At 35.7% G+C, this 20,455-nt stretch overlaps 1 protein-coding gene across 3 annotated transcripts; it reads left to right on the top strand.

Moving 5' to 3' along the window:
- The first annotated feature begins 23 nt into the window (after positions 1–23).
- Positions 24–8,679, top strand: LOC128014233 (GTPase KRas). 3 transcript variants are annotated; one of them, XM_052597630.1, is made up of 6 exons: positions 24–369; positions 2,131–2,248; positions 3,172–3,350; positions 3,467–3,626; positions 5,597–5,721; positions 6,098–8,679. In XM_052597630.1, exons 2-5 carry the CDS (start codon positions 2,138–2,140, stop codon positions 5,714–5,716), a joined length of 570 nt encoding a protein of 189 aa, XP_052453590.1. In that variant the 5' UTR covers positions 24–369; positions 2,131–2,137; the 3' UTR covers positions 5,717–5,721; positions 6,098–8,679. The 3 variants fall into 3 exon arrangements, with proteins under 3 accessions (XP_052453590.1, XP_052453592.1, XP_052453591.1); XM_052597631.1 differs by lacking the exon at positions 24–369 and adding an exon at positions 411–647; XM_052597632.1 differs by lacking the exon at positions 5,597–5,721.
- Positions 8,680–20,455: the final 11,776 nt, after the last annotated feature.

Genomic DNA, 20,455 nt, shown 5'->3' with positions numbered 1-20,455 from the left:
TAGGGCCTATTTAAGCAGCAAGCCAGTCTACACCAATATTGCCCTCAGCGCTTGTCAAAAGCCGGTCTGTGCCCAGTATCGAAAATGTCACAGCACATTCTCTTGTGCTACTACACAGTAAATTAAAGTGCATTTATCATCCGTCGTCTAACCACATTTAGCCTGGATTACCAGTGTTGATTATCGGTCAGTTATTGATTAAGCACATCTCATCGGGATTGTTTGCACCTACAGATGTTTCGTCCATTATAATGCAAGATGCATGCTGATGCTCGGAAGTGGCTGCTCGACTGCGTGTTACTCGTCCTTTTAACCTCCTCCACCTACTGAAAATAGCCGTAAACAGCTGAAAATCGTTGATATTTTGGGGTAAGTGATCATTCCGAACTGTGTCCGCCCATATCTGTGAAAGCACAGCCTCCGAGCGCAGGCCATGCAACGTTAGCCTAGAAAGAAGAAATTAATCTCTATTTCGTTAGAAAGTGTCAGTTTTCGGTTAGAAAAACCCTTTAAACACTTGGATTGGAAACGGATATATGCGGCTTTATACACGCTGTATAAAAGGATAATAACATCATAGCAAGGTCATGATAAACGCTTGAGTCATTAGAGGCTTTTCAGATGCGGAACTTACTACTAACCCAGAGGTAAAACATAATAATAATAATAATAATAGAAAAGCTGTTTTAACGTGTGTATTTACAGTCACTAACAGTCAAATAAAGATACAGCTAAGAATTGGTTATATGTGAGCTTTTGTAAGTGTATATTTTGTTCCTATGTGTTATTGCCATCGCACGCCCAAGTGAGCTCGGGCCCTACGGTACAATGCGCTTAACTGCACTTCTCTCAACGATTAACTTATTAAAACTCGATTTAAAATCGAAATCACACAAAATTATTAAACATACGTAAATCATTTAACCTCAAAATGGTACATAACAAAACTTTAAGAATGGTAGCCCGTACAAACACAGTGAAACATGTCCCATAATGTCGAATGGTAGTATTATGTTGTAGTCGAGTATTTTAGTTAATCGATTTTAAATGATTATAAAGAAAAGTCGTAAAAATGCCTTACAGAAGACTAGGCTTTAGATTCATAACTTAAAATTGCTAAATAATTTTATTCTGCTACTGTATCACGTTTTGAATTGATTGTTTTCTGTCGATTAATTGGTTTTGCTGAGTTATTGTAACAAAGTGATAACGATTATACACGAGGTGAAGTTATATAGTAGCATCATGTAAGATAATACATAAACTCATATCATGTCAAATCATCATGTTCTGTCATCTGTTATGCATGGAATCGGTTTATTTAACTGGACTTTTTAGTTATAGTGTAGAAAATCTATTATAGCATAACCATAAGGTTAAACATATTTGAATTAACCTTTATTTAACCAGACAAATTAATTAATAACAAGTTCTTATTTTCAATGCCAGTCTAGCAGGAGAATTATTATACAATTTAAAAAAAAAATATTAATTTTTAGAATTAATATCTTCTGAGAAACATGCAAACAGATGTTAAAATACGTAAAACAAATAAAATAAAATCTCAGTTAAAACATTGCAATTTTAAGATGTCAACAATGTTCTATATAGTCATATTTGTAACTCTTATTTCAGTTGTAGTATTCTTTTGAGGATCAGCTGATTCAGTTCCATAATGACCATTTCTGTAAATATATCTGTAAATTTATTTAAAATGGATTATAGTTTTAATAGTAAGATAGAAGTTGAGAAGAGTGTTTAATGTTTTATATAAAGTTATTTTGGGTCAGTCCAGTAGACTTGGCATTTTAAGTAATGTCAGAGTGACAAACCTTGGCAGTCTTGCCTTAATTTAGGGTGCTGTGGTGTAATGGTTAAACATCTGAACTGGTAGCTGAAAAGTTGTAAGTTCAAACTGCAAAAGGCTTTATTATTGAGCTATCACTGATTCTCCATTGAGCAACGTTACTTCAGTGGACTGAACCTGTAATTAGTGAACTGTAAGTCACTTTGGATAATGGTGTAAGTCAATTAGCACTTATCTGAAGTCTGGTAAGTACATTAAAGCTGGAGCAGAAAAAGTCTTTAACTGCTCATTGATTTTCAGCGCTTGTTTTTTTTCTATTACAGGTGAAGAATGACTGAATATAAACTTGTGGTTGTGGGGGCTGGAGGCGTGGGCAAAAGCGCTCTCACCATCCAACTCATCCAGAACCACTTTGTGGACGAATACGACCCAACCATAGAGGTGAGGCATGTGTACCTCTGTGTCTAGCGCTGTCAGGACACTCACTTTGTACTGCCACAGCAAGCTGTGAAACTCATCCACATGTGAATATGCAAAACATCCACTGTTATAGATTCAACAGTGCGATCTGGTTATTCTGGTTTAAGAGGTGGATTCCACATCGAAGGCCATTGTGTCTCTTGCCTTTCACTTTTCTGGCTTGGCACTCTTCTAAGTTTAGATTTTTAAATTTGCATAATAGCAAATAAGTTTGTTTGTTTGCTTTTTCTTTGGTGCTTAACGTGTGTGTTTTGGGGGGCTAAAATTAAAGTTGTTCTTGGTTGTTTATTGAATGTTTTGAATTATTTTAACTTATTTGAAGTTATTTTAGGTGTTTTTGTAGTTTTGTTTAAAGTTTTTAGGTCACTTTAGTTTTCTTCTGTAGTTTTAGATGCTTGTTTTTTTTTGTAATTTTAGATGCTTGTTTTTGTCGTTTTAGATGCTTGTTTTTTTTTTGTAGTTTTAGATGCGTGTTTAATTAGATTTTTTTTAGGTGTAGTTATTAGATGTTTGGTAGTTGTTTTTTAAATGTCTGTAGAGGTTTTGAAGGTATTAACAGATTATTTATGAGATGTTTGTAGATGTTTTGTAGTTTCGTCACAAGATTACAAAGACAAATTGTATATGAACTAATATGCGCTGATTAAGACCAAAAGCATGCATGAAAATAATCTTTCTAATTTGAATGTAATGTTGACTTCTACACCATTTTGCTAATATTCAAATGCAGTTTTTGCCTACATGGACAATTTGTCATTTTACAAATGTCAGGTTTTTGGTATATTTTAGGCTTGGGTATTGTGAAAAATCTATATTACAGAACCAGTAAAGTTTGGGATTTATATACTGCTCAATATGCTCAAAATATCTTTTCACTTGTGCAGGACTCGTACAGGAAGCAGGTGGTGATTGACGGAGAGACGTGTCTCCTGGACATCTTGGACACTGCAGGTCAGGAGGAGTACAGCGCCATGAGGGACCAGTACATGAGGACAGGAGAGGGCTTCCTCTGTGTCTTCGCCATCAATAACACCAAGTCCTTTGAGGACATTCACCACTACAGGTATACACCACATGCTGTGCAGTCACAGAACCTGCAGAATCAGGTCTGTAAAGGGTTAAAACACCTCAAAAGGAGAAACTAATTCTAGATGTGCAATGTTCTGTGTGCTTTGACAGAGAGCAGATAAAGAGAGTAAAGGACTCTGAGGACGTCCCCATGGTCCTGGTGGGGAATAAGTGTGATCTTCCTTCCCGCAGTGTGGACACCAAGCAGGCTCAGGATTTAGCACGGAGCTACGGCATCCCATTTATAGAGACCTCGGCAAAGACGAGACAGGTATGGAAAACATGGGCGCTCGTGTGCTGAATACAAGCCTGTTTGACGTATTAATGAAAATAAAAGTTTTCACATTGAAAGACTATTATTTTGACTGACTTAAAGACAGCATGAAATCTGAACATCATTGGTCTTGTTCATCATTACAAAAAACATTTGTCCACTTCTGAAACTACGGTAACGCTGAGGACACAATTAAAACGAGTCTATAATTTCGCAGTGTATCTTAGGGTTTAGTCAAATTCTGATTCATAATCACCCCAATTTTTTCTGCCCCACTGTATAATTTTGCTCAGAAATGCATCATTATGGAAGTTAAATGAGTTGTGAATACCATTTCATGGTGTATTTAGTGCATTATGGGGTTAAATATGATTTAAAATCTGTAATAAAAGCTGACTATAGCCCGATTTGATATACAGCCATTAAAGCTGCAGTAGGTAACTTTTGTAAAATATAATATAAACATAAAAATATAGTTCCGGCTACGATGTTCTTACGCAGGACGCAAGCAGTTCTGTTTATTAACCGTTAGAGCGTCAAAAGTTACCTACCGCAGCTTTAAGGGTCAGCTGTAAAGCTTTTCAAGAACATGTCTGGGTCACATTTAACCCCAAAATCAAAATAAAGTAGAAATTATTGTTATTAATTTAGTGTATTGTAATGTTTTTATTTTATTATAAAACCTTTTCTTTTGCTTAAAAAGTAACGCTTTTTGGGGTGGTAACAAATTGTACAAAAATGCAACTATGTATCCTGGATAATGACAAATCTGTGTAGTTCACCCAAATGGAAAGTTTAGCTAATTTTATTAAATATGGCACATTAAATATGGTAAATACAGAAACTCGCACACTTCCCATGTTGTTTGTTTTTCATAAATTAAAACAAAATTGAATTTTTAAATAATGCAATATTTCAAACGATTTAAATTGATGTAAAAGAGGACAGAGCCCAAGAATATGTCTTAAATAATTGTTTTCAGTTAAGCAGAATCCTTAATATTTCTGTGCATATTATATATTTGTGAACTGTTTACAATGTCTTTGGAAATAATTATTTAACTACTTCAGTAAGGTTTTTTTTTTGTTATTGCATCATGAGATCAATGTCGTATATTGAACAGTGTATTGTTACACTCCCTTATTGCTGTTTCTATTTATTACATTTACAAAAAAAATCATCTTATTGCATAAATGTGTATTTTACTAGATTGTTTTTCTGGGGGGTAAATGTGACTCAGACGTGGTTTTTGTGTCATTCACACACCAGCTGAAGGCGGTTGAAATCTGTAGTGGTGTAGGAAAACTGGTCGCTGCGTCCTTGTGCTTCACACTGGGTTTATGCATGAGTTCGTTCTGACGAGCTTTATGAATAATCAATCAGGTCATATCACACGACACAACTGCTCTTCCTCTGGGTTTGTGCCTGGCCTCTCTTGTGCGTTCATTATAATTTGTCTGCGTTTGATTTCATTAATGACTCTCTTAATGGCAAAGAATGCTATTTGGATTGATTGATGGGGGGTTTAATCACTATAAATCAGCTGGGGACATTGAACCGCTCTCTCCGTCATGTTAAAGATCAGAGCAAATGCTCTACCTCCCTCTGCAGTGCTCCAATCACAACTCCTTGTGGTGCCGGGGTGTAATAAAAGCTCCTGAATTCATTTCTTTTCTCTGTTTCGAGCCTCACATGCTCCCCACCGACACCACAGTCTCCAATACCCACAAATCCCTCTCTGGCCGCAGGCTGAAATGGTTTTGTGTGTATTCCTCAAATAGCAGATTCACTTTCTAATTCTCTTGTCTTTGTTTATTATATGTTTTTATGTAAATGTATGTTCTGGCACATTACTTACTAATTTAGAAACCCTTAAAATGTTGTCCGAAGCTAATATTAATGGTGCCGCCATAAACCAATTTGGATGGTTTCCCCAACACTGAAGGGAGTTGTGTTTTGCACTGCAGAGAGTGGAAGATGCCTTTTATACTCTGGTACGGGAGATCAGGCAATACCGGCTGAGGAAACTCAGTAAAGAAGAAAAGACGACTCAATGCATCAAGCTTAAAAATTGTGTTTTGATGTGAGCGGGGTAAGTTTGCTGCCCAGCTGTGGGGTACGACATCTGTACTGCAGTTTACACCTGTTCTTGGGTGGATCTCAATTAAATATCTGGGTCATATTTCAGCCCATACATTTCATAAAGAAATTTTAGGACTGGTAATGTACAATGCTAACTGTAATGGTTATCTTATTACTATTAGTTGTACTGAATTGAAACGATGCTATTGTTTTTTGTATTTAAGCACAGTGTTTTTATTTATAGTGCAGAATTGCTGTTAAGTGGCTAATGTTTGGGAATATGGCGGCAAACGTTTGGCCATAGATCTGTGAAAAGTCATTCTTATTTTGTGTTCTAGTGTTCGATGCTTAAGATAATCACCTTTTGTTTCCCCTTTATTTTGAAGGGCGTGGACGACGCGTTTTATACTCTAGTCCGAGAAATCCGGAAGCACAAGGAGAAGATGAGCAAGGAGGGCAAGAAGAAAAAGAAGAAATCCAAAACAAAATGTGTTTTAATGTGAACAAGCCTTTCCTGTCATTATAGACTCGGAAAAAGAAAAGAAAAAAAGGTTCACAACTGCATTTTGTACATTACACTAAATTATTAGCCTGCTCCGAATACAGAATGGATCCTTATTCTACTTGTTTTCTTAAAAGAAATAAGCTTTACTTCTCGTTCGGTGCCAGTTGCCCCAAAGTGTTGGTCACCTTTATGGCTTATTTTATCGGGTGGGCTTTAAAACTGGTGTTATTTTGCAGTTGGTTTAGAGTAGTTTAGCAGGTTTCTAAAGAAAGGTGTGGAATTGAAAACGAGGCTTTGGTGTGCTGTATGAGAGAGATCTAGACGTGTAGCTGAATTTTGCATGTGAGTCACTTGATTTTGCAGGAACCGAAACATTGAGGAATTAGTTTTTTTTTTAGGACCAACACTTTCAGAGGGAGTTTTGATGCATTATCACTGTGTATGACCCTGCCTTTGTATGTCCCAGACTTCCAAAAACAACCTGCATGTGAACTTCCATTGTAGTCGGATTAACGATGGTAATGTGTGTGTGTGTGTGTATATATGGTGAAATCTTAACCTTATTTCCCTGTTTGCATGCTGTGTTCTGTTCTGTAAACTCCCAGGGAACGGTAATGCGTTGAATACTGTATAATAGCCACTGCTGTGTAGAAAGGATGTTCTCAGTTGGTCCAAACAGGCGCTACGGTTTCAACAAGGCCATTGTGATCTTTTCAGTTAAATTCATGAAGGTTTATATACAAGTCAAAATCTGGTAAGAAGAAAATGATGATCTTAAGCAACGAAACCAAACATTTTTTTTAATATATAATTTAATTTTTTAAAGGACTGAGAAGATGGTGATCTGCATTTTAATAAAAGCCACCTGTTAGTTTCAGGGAGTGAAGAACAAAGGTATACTCGCATCTGTTCTGTTTTAGGTATGTTACGTTTCTGACAGACGGCGTGTTTTAGCCGCGCGGTCCACATTTTCTTTCTGGAAGGCGATAACCGTCAAAACGTTTGTGTGTAGGTACATTTGTTTTTAGGAAATGTGTGCACTCCCTGAACCTCCGCTAGCTTCTCCTACATTCTTCCACCGAATGTTCTGCACGTTATTTTTGACGGACAAATCGTTAAATTCAGCTGTCGTAAATGAATCGACTTTTGAAAACCAAATTGTCTCTTATAACACAAATCTTTTATTTAATCCCATGAGAAAAAAATGCAGATCCTGTTGTAAGTAATATTGATAAATCTCTTTTTTAAACCGTTTTTGCATTACTCCCCCTTAGCAGATTTTGACTAAAATATAAAGCTGGCCAATCAGAATCCAGTATTCCAGGGAGTGCGTAATAATTCGAATCTCTTTTCTGTAACGTTCTACGCTCACGAACGCCTCACTTCTGCACTCAGAGGAGGATTTTTATGACGTATGAATATAAACCCTCTTGTGCCCAGCCAAACAGCGCCTTAGAAGTCCGAGTAATTAATTACATTGAATTGTTTTTGCTAAATTTTGATTAGTGAATATAACCTACTGTACCACTAGTTGTTGTGATGAAAATATATGTTTATATATTTAAAAAAAGACAACAAATGCCTTGTTTGTTTATGCTGCCATCAACTATCAAGACCTTATAGTTCTAGAAGCCCAATTCTAGTCGAATCGAAACTGAAACGCATACATTTCCAAGAGTCAGTTGTGTACTATGGTAAAACGTGGCTAGCTTAGCTCTGGAGGGCACATTTTCAGCCATCACTCAAACCAAAGAGAGTGATCGAAAGATTTATTTTGTGTGGCAATACTTGATGTCATGAGATGATGTCATTTGTGGGATATTTTCGATATAAGAGCAAAATGTTGCTTTAAAACCGTCGGTGAGCTATTTTACCATGCATCCTTAACTATTACTAGTTTGTTTTTTCTAATAATTGTTTCTATATCACAGTTTGACTAATACAGAGAAATCTAAACCGGAAATAAATCAGGACGTCCGCTCTTATGCAAAGTTTAAAGTGTTTTGGGTGATTTCTGTTCCCTTTAAAACCATTTAGCCTACTAGCCGTCTGTAACGCGAGTAGCGAAGTCATTAGATATTTTTTGAATCGTTTCTGAAATGTTTTCTGTCTGTTTGTGTGCCAATTGCACATGTTGATAAAATGGTTCACCTGAACATGGACCTTGTTTTAACAGCCTTTGTACGGTTGTGATAAGAAAGATGACTATTTTGTAAATTGTGCTTATTTTTTTTTTTTTGGTTTAATGAATTGAATGACGCTTAATTGTAATGAAGGGTCACGTGTTCACGTATATGAGAAAGTGCCGATCTGAGGTCGTCTTTCACATCTGTCATGTTTTGGTGAATTTGATTATTAAGATGAGGCAAGCTGTTCTCAGATCTGCACGGTTTTATAAATGCATTAATCTCATCAGTCTTATTTAATGTGTAATTAAAAGAAATACATAAACCCCACAGGAAAGACTCCGTCTGTTTGATTGTTAAGAATGATTGCTTTGTAAAAGTATACCAAAAATTGGTATGATGTGAAATTAGTTTGAATTTAATCGCTAAATTTAATTATTTTCAGAAGTGTATCTCATGAAACCTCAGAAGAACATTTATCCTAAAAATCTAATTTTGTATGACTAGTCATTTTAAACGGTTAAGTATTTTACATCAATGTTTTAGAAAGCATCCGTTTTTGCCCCCCAAAAAATGAGAAATTATTACACTATAAAATAAGTGTTTTCTACTGGAATATGCTTTAAAAATTAATTTACTCCTGTGACGCAAAGATGAGTTTTCAGCACTGATCTATATTATAGATCGGTGGTTTTCAGCATCACTACAGGCTTCAGTGTCACATGATCCTTCAGAAATCATTTTGACTGGATGCTTTCTCATTATCAGTGTTTTTTTTTTTTTGGAGACTGTCATACATTTGTTTTTCAGGACTCTCTAATTTAATAGAAATTAATAGACCGTTTATTTGTAATAGAAATCGCTTGTAGCATTATAAAAGTATTGACTGTCACTTTAAATCAATTTAATCTAACTTCTGAATGGTAAGTGGTATACATGCATGCATAGATTTTATATATATATATATATATATATATATATATATATATATATATATATAATTTAAACCGTCATTTTTTAAGAGATCGAGTTTTATACCTCCTCATGCAAGTCCCTTATGTGCCACAAAGTGGCAGTGTTCTCTCATGTCATGATATAATACTTTCTCAGCTGGTCTTCTGTAATATCATCCTAACGGAATTAAAATTACAGGCACTCTCAATAACTCCCTGATTTAATCCGGGGCACGGTATCATTTCTTCACGTAATTACATTCACCACGTGAAATTAAATATCGAGCTTGCTGTGGATTTGAAACCTACCTTTGTGTCTGGTACCGAGATGAATCGGTTGTTCCATATTAGTTTAGCTGCAGGAGAAAAGGACACGTTTCATAGGATAAGCCATTTGCCATTAATAATGCAGTTTTTAAATGTGATTGCGGTGCTCTGGTGTCCTCTCTGGTGTCTTGAATACAATTTTACAAGAAATACAAAAATAGAAATGCTTGGTTTAATTTTGCTGTGTAGAAAACCTATACAGAAACCTTAATAAAACTGTTGGGCCCAACAGTGATCTTGTTTGTAAAATGTATTTTCACCCTATTAATCCTCTTAAAGCCAAGATAAACATTCTGAGCAGTTTTCATTATTTTTTTATGACCTTTTTGTCATTCATTCGAGATTCGTGATTACTAGATAATGATTTTTAATCCTTCTAGGCAGATATCATTTGTATTTCAGGTACTAATCTTTTGAATTAATATATTTAGTATGTAATCCCATTTCTTCCACATCAGAAAATCATTCTAATCATAAAAAGTAGTAATTGTGACATAGGCAAAATTGAGAAACGTTAAGTCATAATTCTGAAATAAACAGTCACAAGAGATTAAGACATTTATGATAAAAATATAAAAATGATGAAAGAAAGTAGATATAAGTCATTATGACAATGCATTATAAGATATTGAAATAATAATCTAAAAAAGTGTTTATGGTGTGTCATAATTGTGATTTGTTTATATATATATATATATATATATATATATATATATATATATATATATTGACAGTTAAAATTATGATACTTATTATAATTCTAAGATAACAAGTCAAGATTATGAAACTGTTGACATTTTTCCTAATTGTGACTTTTTCTTAGTTCCGACTTAATTTTGTCTTGTAATTTTGAGTGTATCTTACTTTTGAATGTCATATTCCATGACTTTTATTTAAATTTTGACTTTTTATCTTACAATTATAGTTGTTTATAGCTGACATAATTCTGATTTACCAAATGATTTACCAAAATTTTCTTTCTTTTTTTTTCATATATGGCAGAAATAACACACAGAGCTGATGAACCATTTTATATTTGAAATGATTAAAAATGATATCACTTTCATTCACAGAAGCAAAACTTTTAGAGACAGTGTATTATTTCTCGTCTCAATGTATTCAAAATGCTTTGGGGACCAAAGGCAGGGCCCAAGTATATGTTTCAGTCCACAGCTAAATTTTGATCGTCCCTTCCCTTCAGCTCTGAACTAATTGTGTCCTAACTCTTGAAAAATGTGTCTGTGACCACAGTTGTTCGTTGTTCATCCTTGTCTCGCAGTGGACAAGCGGGTGACCTTGATACTCAATCACTGTCTTCTGGTTCTCAGATGGTCTAGATTAGGACCAGTTCACTTTCAAATATTTTTTTCCAAAGCTCTGTCCAAAACCCAATTTACGTTAAAATAAAAATAAAAAACACACCAATACGTGTTGCACTTGAAATGCCACATAAATAATGTGATAGACTCTCAAATCCTCTTGTTAACCTTTAATATAGAAATAACTGTGGCTTCCCCAACTCCAAGAGCACAAATAGTGAGAGAAAATGGGAGCCTCTATTAAATTATGCAGACTATTTCTTGACTGTATGATAGACCTGAGTCCTGACAGGAGAGAATGGAGAGGAAAATACAAGCTGGAGCAGTCACTGTAAATCCTCCTCTTGATTCTCCTGGGTGCACCTCAGGCCAGCCCCTGTCAGTCAAACCTCCTCCACAGCTGTAATCTCTGGACAACACTGAGGGGCCTGCATGTCTGATAAAACTGCTGAAACCGAGCAATCCTCATCCGCAGCACCTCAGGTCGGCCGAGAGGACAGTGAAATGGTGGGTGTTCAGAAGTTGACAGACTCACAGCTCTCTCAAACATGTCTGTGAAATCACTCGCAAACTGGGACAAAGACATTTTGTCAACATTGCAAAATGTTCCTGGATGCAAAGTGAATTTTGAACAGTCTCTTCAAAAGTCATACTTTCTTGCATTGTTTGAGAAGACAGTAATGAGGCCAGTAAGGAGACAGTATGACTGCAAAATAAAGCACACACAACTACATTAATTATTGTGCTATTTTTCCCCCTCAAATTAAAAGTTTTCTGTTTTCATATATTTTAAAATTAAATTTGTTTTTGTGATGACAAAGCTGAATTTTCATCTTGTTAAAAATTCTGTTTTCAGTGTCATGAACAGTTTCATGATGAACAGATGCTGATTTGGTGCTCAAGGAAGATTTCTTATTTTTGTCAGTGATGAAAAAAATTGTGTTGCTTAATATTTTGTGGAATCCAAGATCTTTCTTCATCATTTTATGATAAGTAGATAAACAAAGCTCAAAGGAAGAGCATGCACATGTTTTTACTGTCAGTTTTAATATATTTAATAGTGAATCAAATTTTTTATCAAAATTCTTTAAGAAAATCTTACTGACCCCAAACATAATACTAGTTTAGTTACTACATATGTAAGACATATATATATATATATATATATATATATATATATATATATATATATATATATATATATATATATATATATATATATAGCCTGTATTGAGAATTGGCCTAGTATTTATTGTGACAATTTTTCCAGCGGCTAAATAAAAAAAGAGAGTGTTTGGCAGGTAGGACAAAAATATACATAGTAGCAGTTCAGCTATTAAATAACTAGTGCTCTGTAAAGGAGTAGATTGTGGATAACGGAGGAACTTGTTTTCCTTTTATTGTACTGCATAAAGCAGCAGGACAGGGCAGTCATCATAATAGGATCCCAACAAAAACACTATGAATTTTTAAACACCTAGAGGCAACGACTGTGTGACAGCGATAAAGAGAGATTTGCTGAGGGTCACAGCTGAGAGAAAGAAGATCTCAGTCTTGTCAAGATTAAGACTGAGTATGTTTGATATGTCAGTCAGCGATACAGAGATTGCAGACATAGAGACAGAAGGGGACATGTATATAAATGTCTGAGTGTAGAAAGGAAAGAGTAACGTTGCCAGCAGTGAACCCTGTGGGATTCCCACAATAGGGATTTCTAGCTAACTTGGTGTGGTTCTCTTGGGAAGTGCCTTCTTGTTGGGAAAACACACACCTTAGACCATACTGAAATTTACATGGACGAAAACTAGGCTGTGAGTTATAGACTTACAATTTTTACAATAGAATGAGCCAAACAAATGTCCTAGATTTAATGCATTTTTCAAAACTCAGAACTTTCAAAAGTGTTTCATGAAGTTTTTGTCTGATGAAAGTTTTCTCTCTCTTTTTTTTTTTTTTTTTAAAGTTATTACTTATTACATCAACTGAACAGTTGGTATGTTGTCAAACTACATTACAATCCATTGAACACACTGTACTTATATCCCTCACAGCCTTGTTTTCATTTCTATCAAATAATTAATATGGACCTGCATTAAAGGGATTTTGGCAAGAACAATATGAATTGTTGCTCAGGTTTTTTTTTTTTTTTGGTTAGTTTATAATAATGTTTTCTAATTTGAGTGGTATGGGTAGGTTTTCGCAGGAAATTCAAGCATGCTTTTGCGTCATTATGTCACGTCTCTAAACATAGAAAAGTTGTCCCGTCTACTAGTCTTTCTCATGTGAGGATCCTGCAGCTGGAGGATTGTTTATAGCCTTTTTTTCACAGCAGCTGGAATAAACACATTTAGCGTTTTGATGGCGGATTGTAATCCAGCAAGGATTATGTGTTTATAAAACATGTTAATGAAATTAAATGACATTACAATTTTAAATGAGCTTCTTATTACAGATAGCCTAGGATAACAAAAATTTGTATTTTAAAGATAACCAGTTCAAAGGGAGCATAATAGGTTTTTTAGGTTTGTAACAAATTAAACCTTCATAATTATTGGGAAGAAGGAGGCGGGAACCGGCAGACACGGACGACTGACGCGCACAAATAAAAACCAAATACAAAATAAAGTCCAGGCCTGGTCCTCTCTCGTCCGTCACTGTCGTCGCTCCGGTTTTCCATCTCCTCCGTGGGACTCGAGACCGGTGGGTCGAGCAGGTGTCGCTCATTTCCAATCACTCCACCGGCCTCGCTCCTGTTCCCACATCTCTCGTCCCCGCCCTACTCGTCACAAGATTAAAATAATTTCTTAATATGAAATTCAAGTGGTACGACCAGTACAGATTAAACTGTAGAGAAATTGAATTCTACTCGCTTATAAACACATTTATATATCATTTAATGCTGATGTTGTTCACATTAACAATTTGAGAATAAAGTATAACAGTAATAATAATTTGTACGGTTTAATCTGATATGAGCTAATTTAGATTAAATCACCATTGGTAGCGATATTTATTGCAATGCTTTTTTCCTCAGTTGGTCAGAACAAACTTGGCAGACTTGTTACTTACTTGTTCAGATGACAATATACAGTGAAAATTCTTATTTGGGTCACGTATTCCAAGATGTAGGCTAGAATCTGTGATTGCGAAGTACAGTAACACTTGTGCAGTGACTGACTGCTACACATACTCCTCAAAACGCTAGATTCATCCACACTGGAGCTGTGCAGCGCACAACCCATGCAAGGAAGATAATTCCGCAAACAGTTGCAAATTACAAAGCTGCAGTCCATAGGTTTTGCCTCTTTGTCGCCATCTCTGTTCATAAAAGTTGCAGTTTCTTGCAGAATTATCTTTCTTGTGTGGGTTGTTCTCCGGCACGGCTCCAGCGCCATTGTAATGCCATTAGAATTTCATACCAAGAAATTATTTTACCCCATAAAGCACACTATGTTCCTTTTGAACTGGTTGTCTTTAAAATACAAATCTTGGGTAATCCCAGGCTATCTGCAATCAGAAGCACATTTACAACTGGAATATAATTAAATTTCATTCGCATGTGTTTCATATAATCCTTTCTGGATTACAATCTGCCATCAAAATGATTTTTTTTTTTTTAAATATATTTAATTATTCCAGCAACTGAGAGAAAAGGCTATAAACGGTCCTCCAGCTGTAGGATCCTCATACGCCGAGTAGCCGAGATAACTTCTTTATGTTTACAGACGTAATGTAATAATGCAGCAACCTACCCATACAACTTAAATTAGAAAACATTAATTAGTTTATAATTATATAAAGAGTTTATAATTATATAAATATTGATTTCGGATAATTTTGAATTCGGCAATTTCTAAGTTGGCCTATGTGAATGAAGGGAAATTAAGTTTTGTGGCATGTCTCCTTAAAAGTAAAATGAGTAAACTGTGTGGCAAGTTTTATTCTTCATCAACAGTATCTTACATAAACTCATAAAAAAACTAAACCTTACACTTCTACAATTGATAAAAATAAATAAATACAAACTCCCACATGACTTTGCATTGACTCGCCATGCTTCCCGCCAATCATCATTCACAGAAAGCACGAGGCAGCCGCGAGAGAAGAAAACGATACAAACAGCGACACAAGACAGTTTGGACACGTTCACAACTGTTTTAATTTGCTTTCGATAATAAATATTATGGCGAATGAGTTGGTGAAGAGTAGTTTTACAAAGGAAAAAGTCTTGTTTTGGTAAGCTGATCAGCACAAATGCAAAATATGCTAACAGACCACAATTGCAGGTGTTAAAATAATACAATTTAAATCTATCTATCTATGCTCATTCCTTATAGAATCTAATACAATATGCTGATTTTGACAATTGTACTGTAACGTTACATGAAACGGACTATTATCTTCATTTTTTTTTTTTTTTTTTTTATCCAAAAAAAGGATGAATATTTGTGCATGTAATAGCAATAAACGAGCATTTCTGTTAATATTGCCTGGTAAGATCTTGAAGTGAGCAGGCCCTCTCTTATAAATGCAGGTCAGGTTTATGGCAAACCCATCCATTTTGAGAGGAAGAGTTATTCAATTCACGGATGTTTTATTGATGCCGAGCCACCCAACTAAGCCTGAAGGAACTTCACCTAGGCAAAAGAAGAATAACAGACAAGGATCTCAAGATCTGTGCTGAGGTAAGACTGTGTCATCCTCGCACAACGCAACATTTACAGCTGAAGTGGACCTGGACTCTCCTGTTTGTCTTGAAAGATGTAAAACTCTTGAGAAAAAGATTGCAAAGCCTTGAGTTTTTTTATTTTTTATTATTATTACTTATTTCTGCAAGGCTTTACAGCCTTGAGAGAGGGAGCGAGAGATGACCAGTCATTTTTGAAGTTGATGGATTTTTTGAGCCTTGTTTCAAAAGTAAAATGAACTTCATAGAGACATGCAGTGTGACCTATAACAAAGCAACCAGACAGTGGTCAAGCAAATCTGATAAAATTGACAAATTGGCCAAAAGCTGAAAAGGGCTTCTGCCAAAAACTGTATGTACATTTATAATAAGTACCGTACATATTTAATAACCTTTCTCAGTGCATATGTGGACTGACTGTAAGAACGGTCAGGGAGAATGGTGTTGGTTTGGCACAGGGTTATTTTCAGGGTTTTAATTGGGTGCTGTCACAAAAATGTGACTTTTTACCCTCTTGATCCACACTCGGAGATTCTATCAGTACATTAGAAAATTAAAACCTGTCAAGCTGAAGACAGTTTGTCAGATTTGCTATGTCAAAACAAAAATGAACCCCATTCGGCTACAAATATTAAGATAATGTGAGATTTAAAATATGGCAGGGTTTGTTAGCGATAGAAACCGGTAATAAGTGTTTTTGACATTCACATTAGCACATATTTACTTCAGCATTTACATGAATTAAACATATTTCGTATTTTTAGGTTTTACTCAAATCATTTTTAATATTTCAATATTTTTTTATTATTATTATTTTTTTATCACTTATTTACCAAGGCAACATTTCTCATTTTCATTACATTTATTTTATTTTAATTTTTTTATGCACATTTTTTGTTTTGTTTTTAATAACTTTAACAAAAACCACTCCGGTTACAGATAATATATTTTACTGTATGTATGACAAACTGATTGAAATGTACAATTATTCCTTGATAATCGTATCTGCCACAATTCTCATATCTCATTCACGTATATTCAGATCGAACCCATCAAGATTGTGTCAAACCAGGCTTGACTCCAAACATGATTGAACCAAATGAGACTCCTAACCAGTTGAAATGGAACTATAAGCATATTTAAATCCGATTTGAGAGTTCCAGAGAAAGGAAATCTAGTTATTCACACAAAGCTATTGTGTGGGTGTTGTGTAACTTTTTTGGAGTTAACCCTCGTCGCCGTTCCCTTTCATTGTATGGAAAAATGCACTGTTAACATACTAGCTAACATTTCCTTTAATGTTGCACAGAAGAAAGAGAATCACACATTCGAGGGTGAATAAATGATGAGAGAATTTTCATGTTGGCTCAACTATTTCTTTACGTGTTCAACCGTATTTTGTTGGGTTATCGTAATGTTTGTTTCTCCAGAGAAGAAAGAAATTTGTGTGTAAAGAGTGCAAACACAACTCTGTAAGTCCCATCACCATCATTTCACTCAAACCAGAATGCCGATGGTCTCTTTGTTGAGAAGCGTGTTGTTTTGTAAGACAACACATTCTGCTCTGCTGCTTTGTGGAAGTCATGACTGCTAGGGCCGGGTTTGTGTGTGCGTTTCCTCGTATATACGTGTGCCCGAGGGGGCAGGGATAGCCTCGGCATCTTTCTCTTGCTCTGTACGGCCTCAGATGGGTGATTCATACTGGTTCCTTATTGGTAACAGGAGGGACATCCAGCTCTTTATTACCCTCATCCGTCACCATCAGTTCATCAATCCAAAGACCGGCAGCTCTGACCAGTGGCTGCGCTTCCTGAGTCCCTCGCCGCCTCTTTCTGCGATGAATGAGAAATGTAGCCTGTCTCAGATGCACACGAACACGGAGGCAGCGGCCCATCAGCCTCGAGACAGTGTCAGGGATGTGTGAAGACGCTGCCGTCTCGTTTTCATTTTCCCTGCTTCCTCTAACGTCAGTTACGTTGGGTTTATTAACAGAAAACACCCATTTGCTTCCACATTTCGATGCATTTCTAATTGAAACAATATTTAACAAGAAAAACAAGACTTTAATTTTAGCCATTAGTTTTGACTGTTTTTGAAAACGTGCTTGTTACATACAAGAATGCAGGTTGGTGTATGTTTGCTAATGCTGTGTTTTGCTGGATGGTTGCCTTAATGTTGTTTTTCAGTTGTTAATAAGCTCTGGGTAGCTTTAAGCATGTTGCTAGGAGGTTGCAGGGTGTTCTCGGTTGGTGCTAGATAGTTGATTACATTCCCAAGTTAAAAGAGTGCACTAAAAGTCTCTATGAAGGTCTGTATGACTCTGGTCCCTCCTTTAATGTAAGTCTATGGGGTGTTTTCATATTTATAATCATTTGGTAGGTGAAAAAAGTCATATCTCTCCTAGCAAGCTGCGTGATTTGAGGTGTTGTTCATGTCTGTAGAGCTAACAGTGGGGATGCACAGTATACTGGAATCATACGTGCTGATATTACACATTATTTATTTATAGGTTGATATTAGACTTTGCATTTCTAAATGCCTATTTGCCCAATTTTTCTTTTACATTATTTCCTCTGCAGTCATCTAACTCTTGTTTTTAAAGTCGATCCTTAAAAATACAAAAAAATAATAACAATCTTTAATTTTAAGCAATTCTGTGATTTATAATATTAGGATGTCTTCATTCACTGCTAGTAATTAATAGGGGTGCTCCAATCAGGATTTTTGAGGCCGATCACAGAAAGCAGTATCTGCCGCTACCGATCACCTATACCGATCTTTTTAAAGGCTTCTTTTAATCATTTATAACTATATATATATATATATATATATATATATATATATATATATATATACTGATACTCCAATCAGGATTTTTAGAAATGTATTCAGGGCCTGAATTAAATTTTTTAATGAACACATTATTCAATACTTTTATTTAGCATTTACTTCTAGATTTATATATTAATTTGCTTAAGCAAGTGGCAAAACATTTAAAATACTTTTCTTACGTTATCAAAAACTTACCATTGGCAGAAATAGTCAGCTCTGCTGCCTTTTCTTTTTTGTAATATTTATTACAAGCAATCCTGCCGTTCATAAAGAACTTTATTTTTCTTCCTCAACGAGTGCCATCTTAAGCCGCGTTTCCACCGCAGGAACTTTACCCAGGAACTAGGGACTTTGGGCTGGTACTCGTGTGTTTCCACCGCAGGAACCAGGAACTAAATAAAGTTCCGGGTAAAAAAAATGCCCCTCAGAAAGTCCCTGCTGGCGAGGTGGTACTTTTTCAAAGTTCCAGAACTTTCGGGGGCGGGACTTTGGCGCTAAACATCCTGATTGGTTGAGTTCACACAGCATTGGTTGAGTTCAACCACCATTTATTCAAATCATTTTCAAAATATTACTGTTATTGTGTCATGAAATGTAATTTTAAAAGTATTTCAGGCGAGAATGTAGTTGTTTAAAACTCAAATCTGTTGTTTATTTATAAAGAAAGCGCCTATTTAAAAAAGTGTTTCGCTGATCTCGATCAGCGGGAGCTCAGTGATCAACTATCCGACGAGAAGCAGACTCACCTTGGATAGACCTTCTGATATGTGCCGCTGGCTCTGATGTGTCTTTAGTGGTTAAACATAAAATATAATTCAGCTGCGGGGTAAATCTAACAGGTTTCCTTTGGTCTGTATTCAATTTATCTATATGTTAAAACTAAAATAAAAAAGGCAAGTCTATATAATATTTTGTTTCATTGTAATGGCTGTATATAACGTTACACATATCCTGTCATGATTCTGCCCTCGTGTCCTTGATTTTTCTCTACTCTTGAGGCAGGATCATGACAGGCCCGTGTTTTGTGTGCAAGCACATGGCCTGGTCGTTGGGCCATGTGCTTGTGTTGTCTCGTTTCCTTGCCCCGCCCCCTTGTTATCCTAGTTTTGTCATTTTTGCTTTACCTGTGTCACCTGTTATGTCTTCATTAGTCTCCCTATTTCTATCCCCTTGTGTTCACTGTCTTGTGCGGTTCATTGTTACACTTTGAAGAGACGTTGTATAACCTGTGTTTGTTTATCTGTAGTAAGAGTTCTTGTGTAAAGAGTTTTTTGTTAATTGTTTGGTCCTTGTCTTGTTAAGGTATTTGTCTTTGCCCTAGTCGTGGTTTTCCCCCTCCTGGGTTTTGTTTTCCCCTTTTTTCAAGAATAAACCCTGTGTTACGTGCATCCTGTCTGCGCCTGAGTTCATCCCTAACCTCCACGTGACATATCCCTGAACTAAGTACATTTCTGCAGCTGTTATTATGTTTAAATGAAAACGAAAGGAGGCAGTGGTATTTTATATCCTATTTCGTTTTATTGTCAATATACTAAGGGGAAAATTGCAGTAGCCAAAGGGATCTGAGTTCACACAGCATTGGTTGAGTTCAAACACCATTTATTCGGATCATTTTCAAATATTACTGTTATTGTGTCATGAAATGTAATTTTAAAAGTATTTCAGGCGAGAATGTAGTTGTTTAAAACTCAGATCTATGGTTTATTTATAAAGACAGCGCCTATTTAAAAATGTGTTTCGCCGATCTCTGAGACGGTGAGCTCCACTCGATCAGCGGGAGCTCAGTGATCATCTATCTGCCGAGAAGCAGCCTCACCTTGGATAGATCTTCTGATGTGTGCCGCTGGCTCTGATGTCTCTTTAGTGGTTAAACAATAAAATATAATTCAGCTGCGGGGTAAATCTAACAGGTTTTCTTTGGTCTGTATTCAATTTACCTATATGTTAAAATGAAAATAATGGCAAATTTGTATAATATTTCGTTTCATTGTAATG

The sequence above is a fragment of the Carassius gibelio genome, chromosome B25 (genome assembly GCF_023724105.1).
Source record: "Carassius gibelio isolate Cgi1373 ecotype wild population from Czech Republic chromosome B25, carGib1.2-hapl.c, whole genome shotgun sequence".
NCBI classification, from domain to species: domain Eukaryota; kingdom Metazoa; phylum Chordata; class Actinopteri; order Cypriniformes; family Cyprinidae; genus Carassius; species Carassius gibelio.
This window is presented reverse-complemented; position numbering and strand designations above follow the sequence as displayed.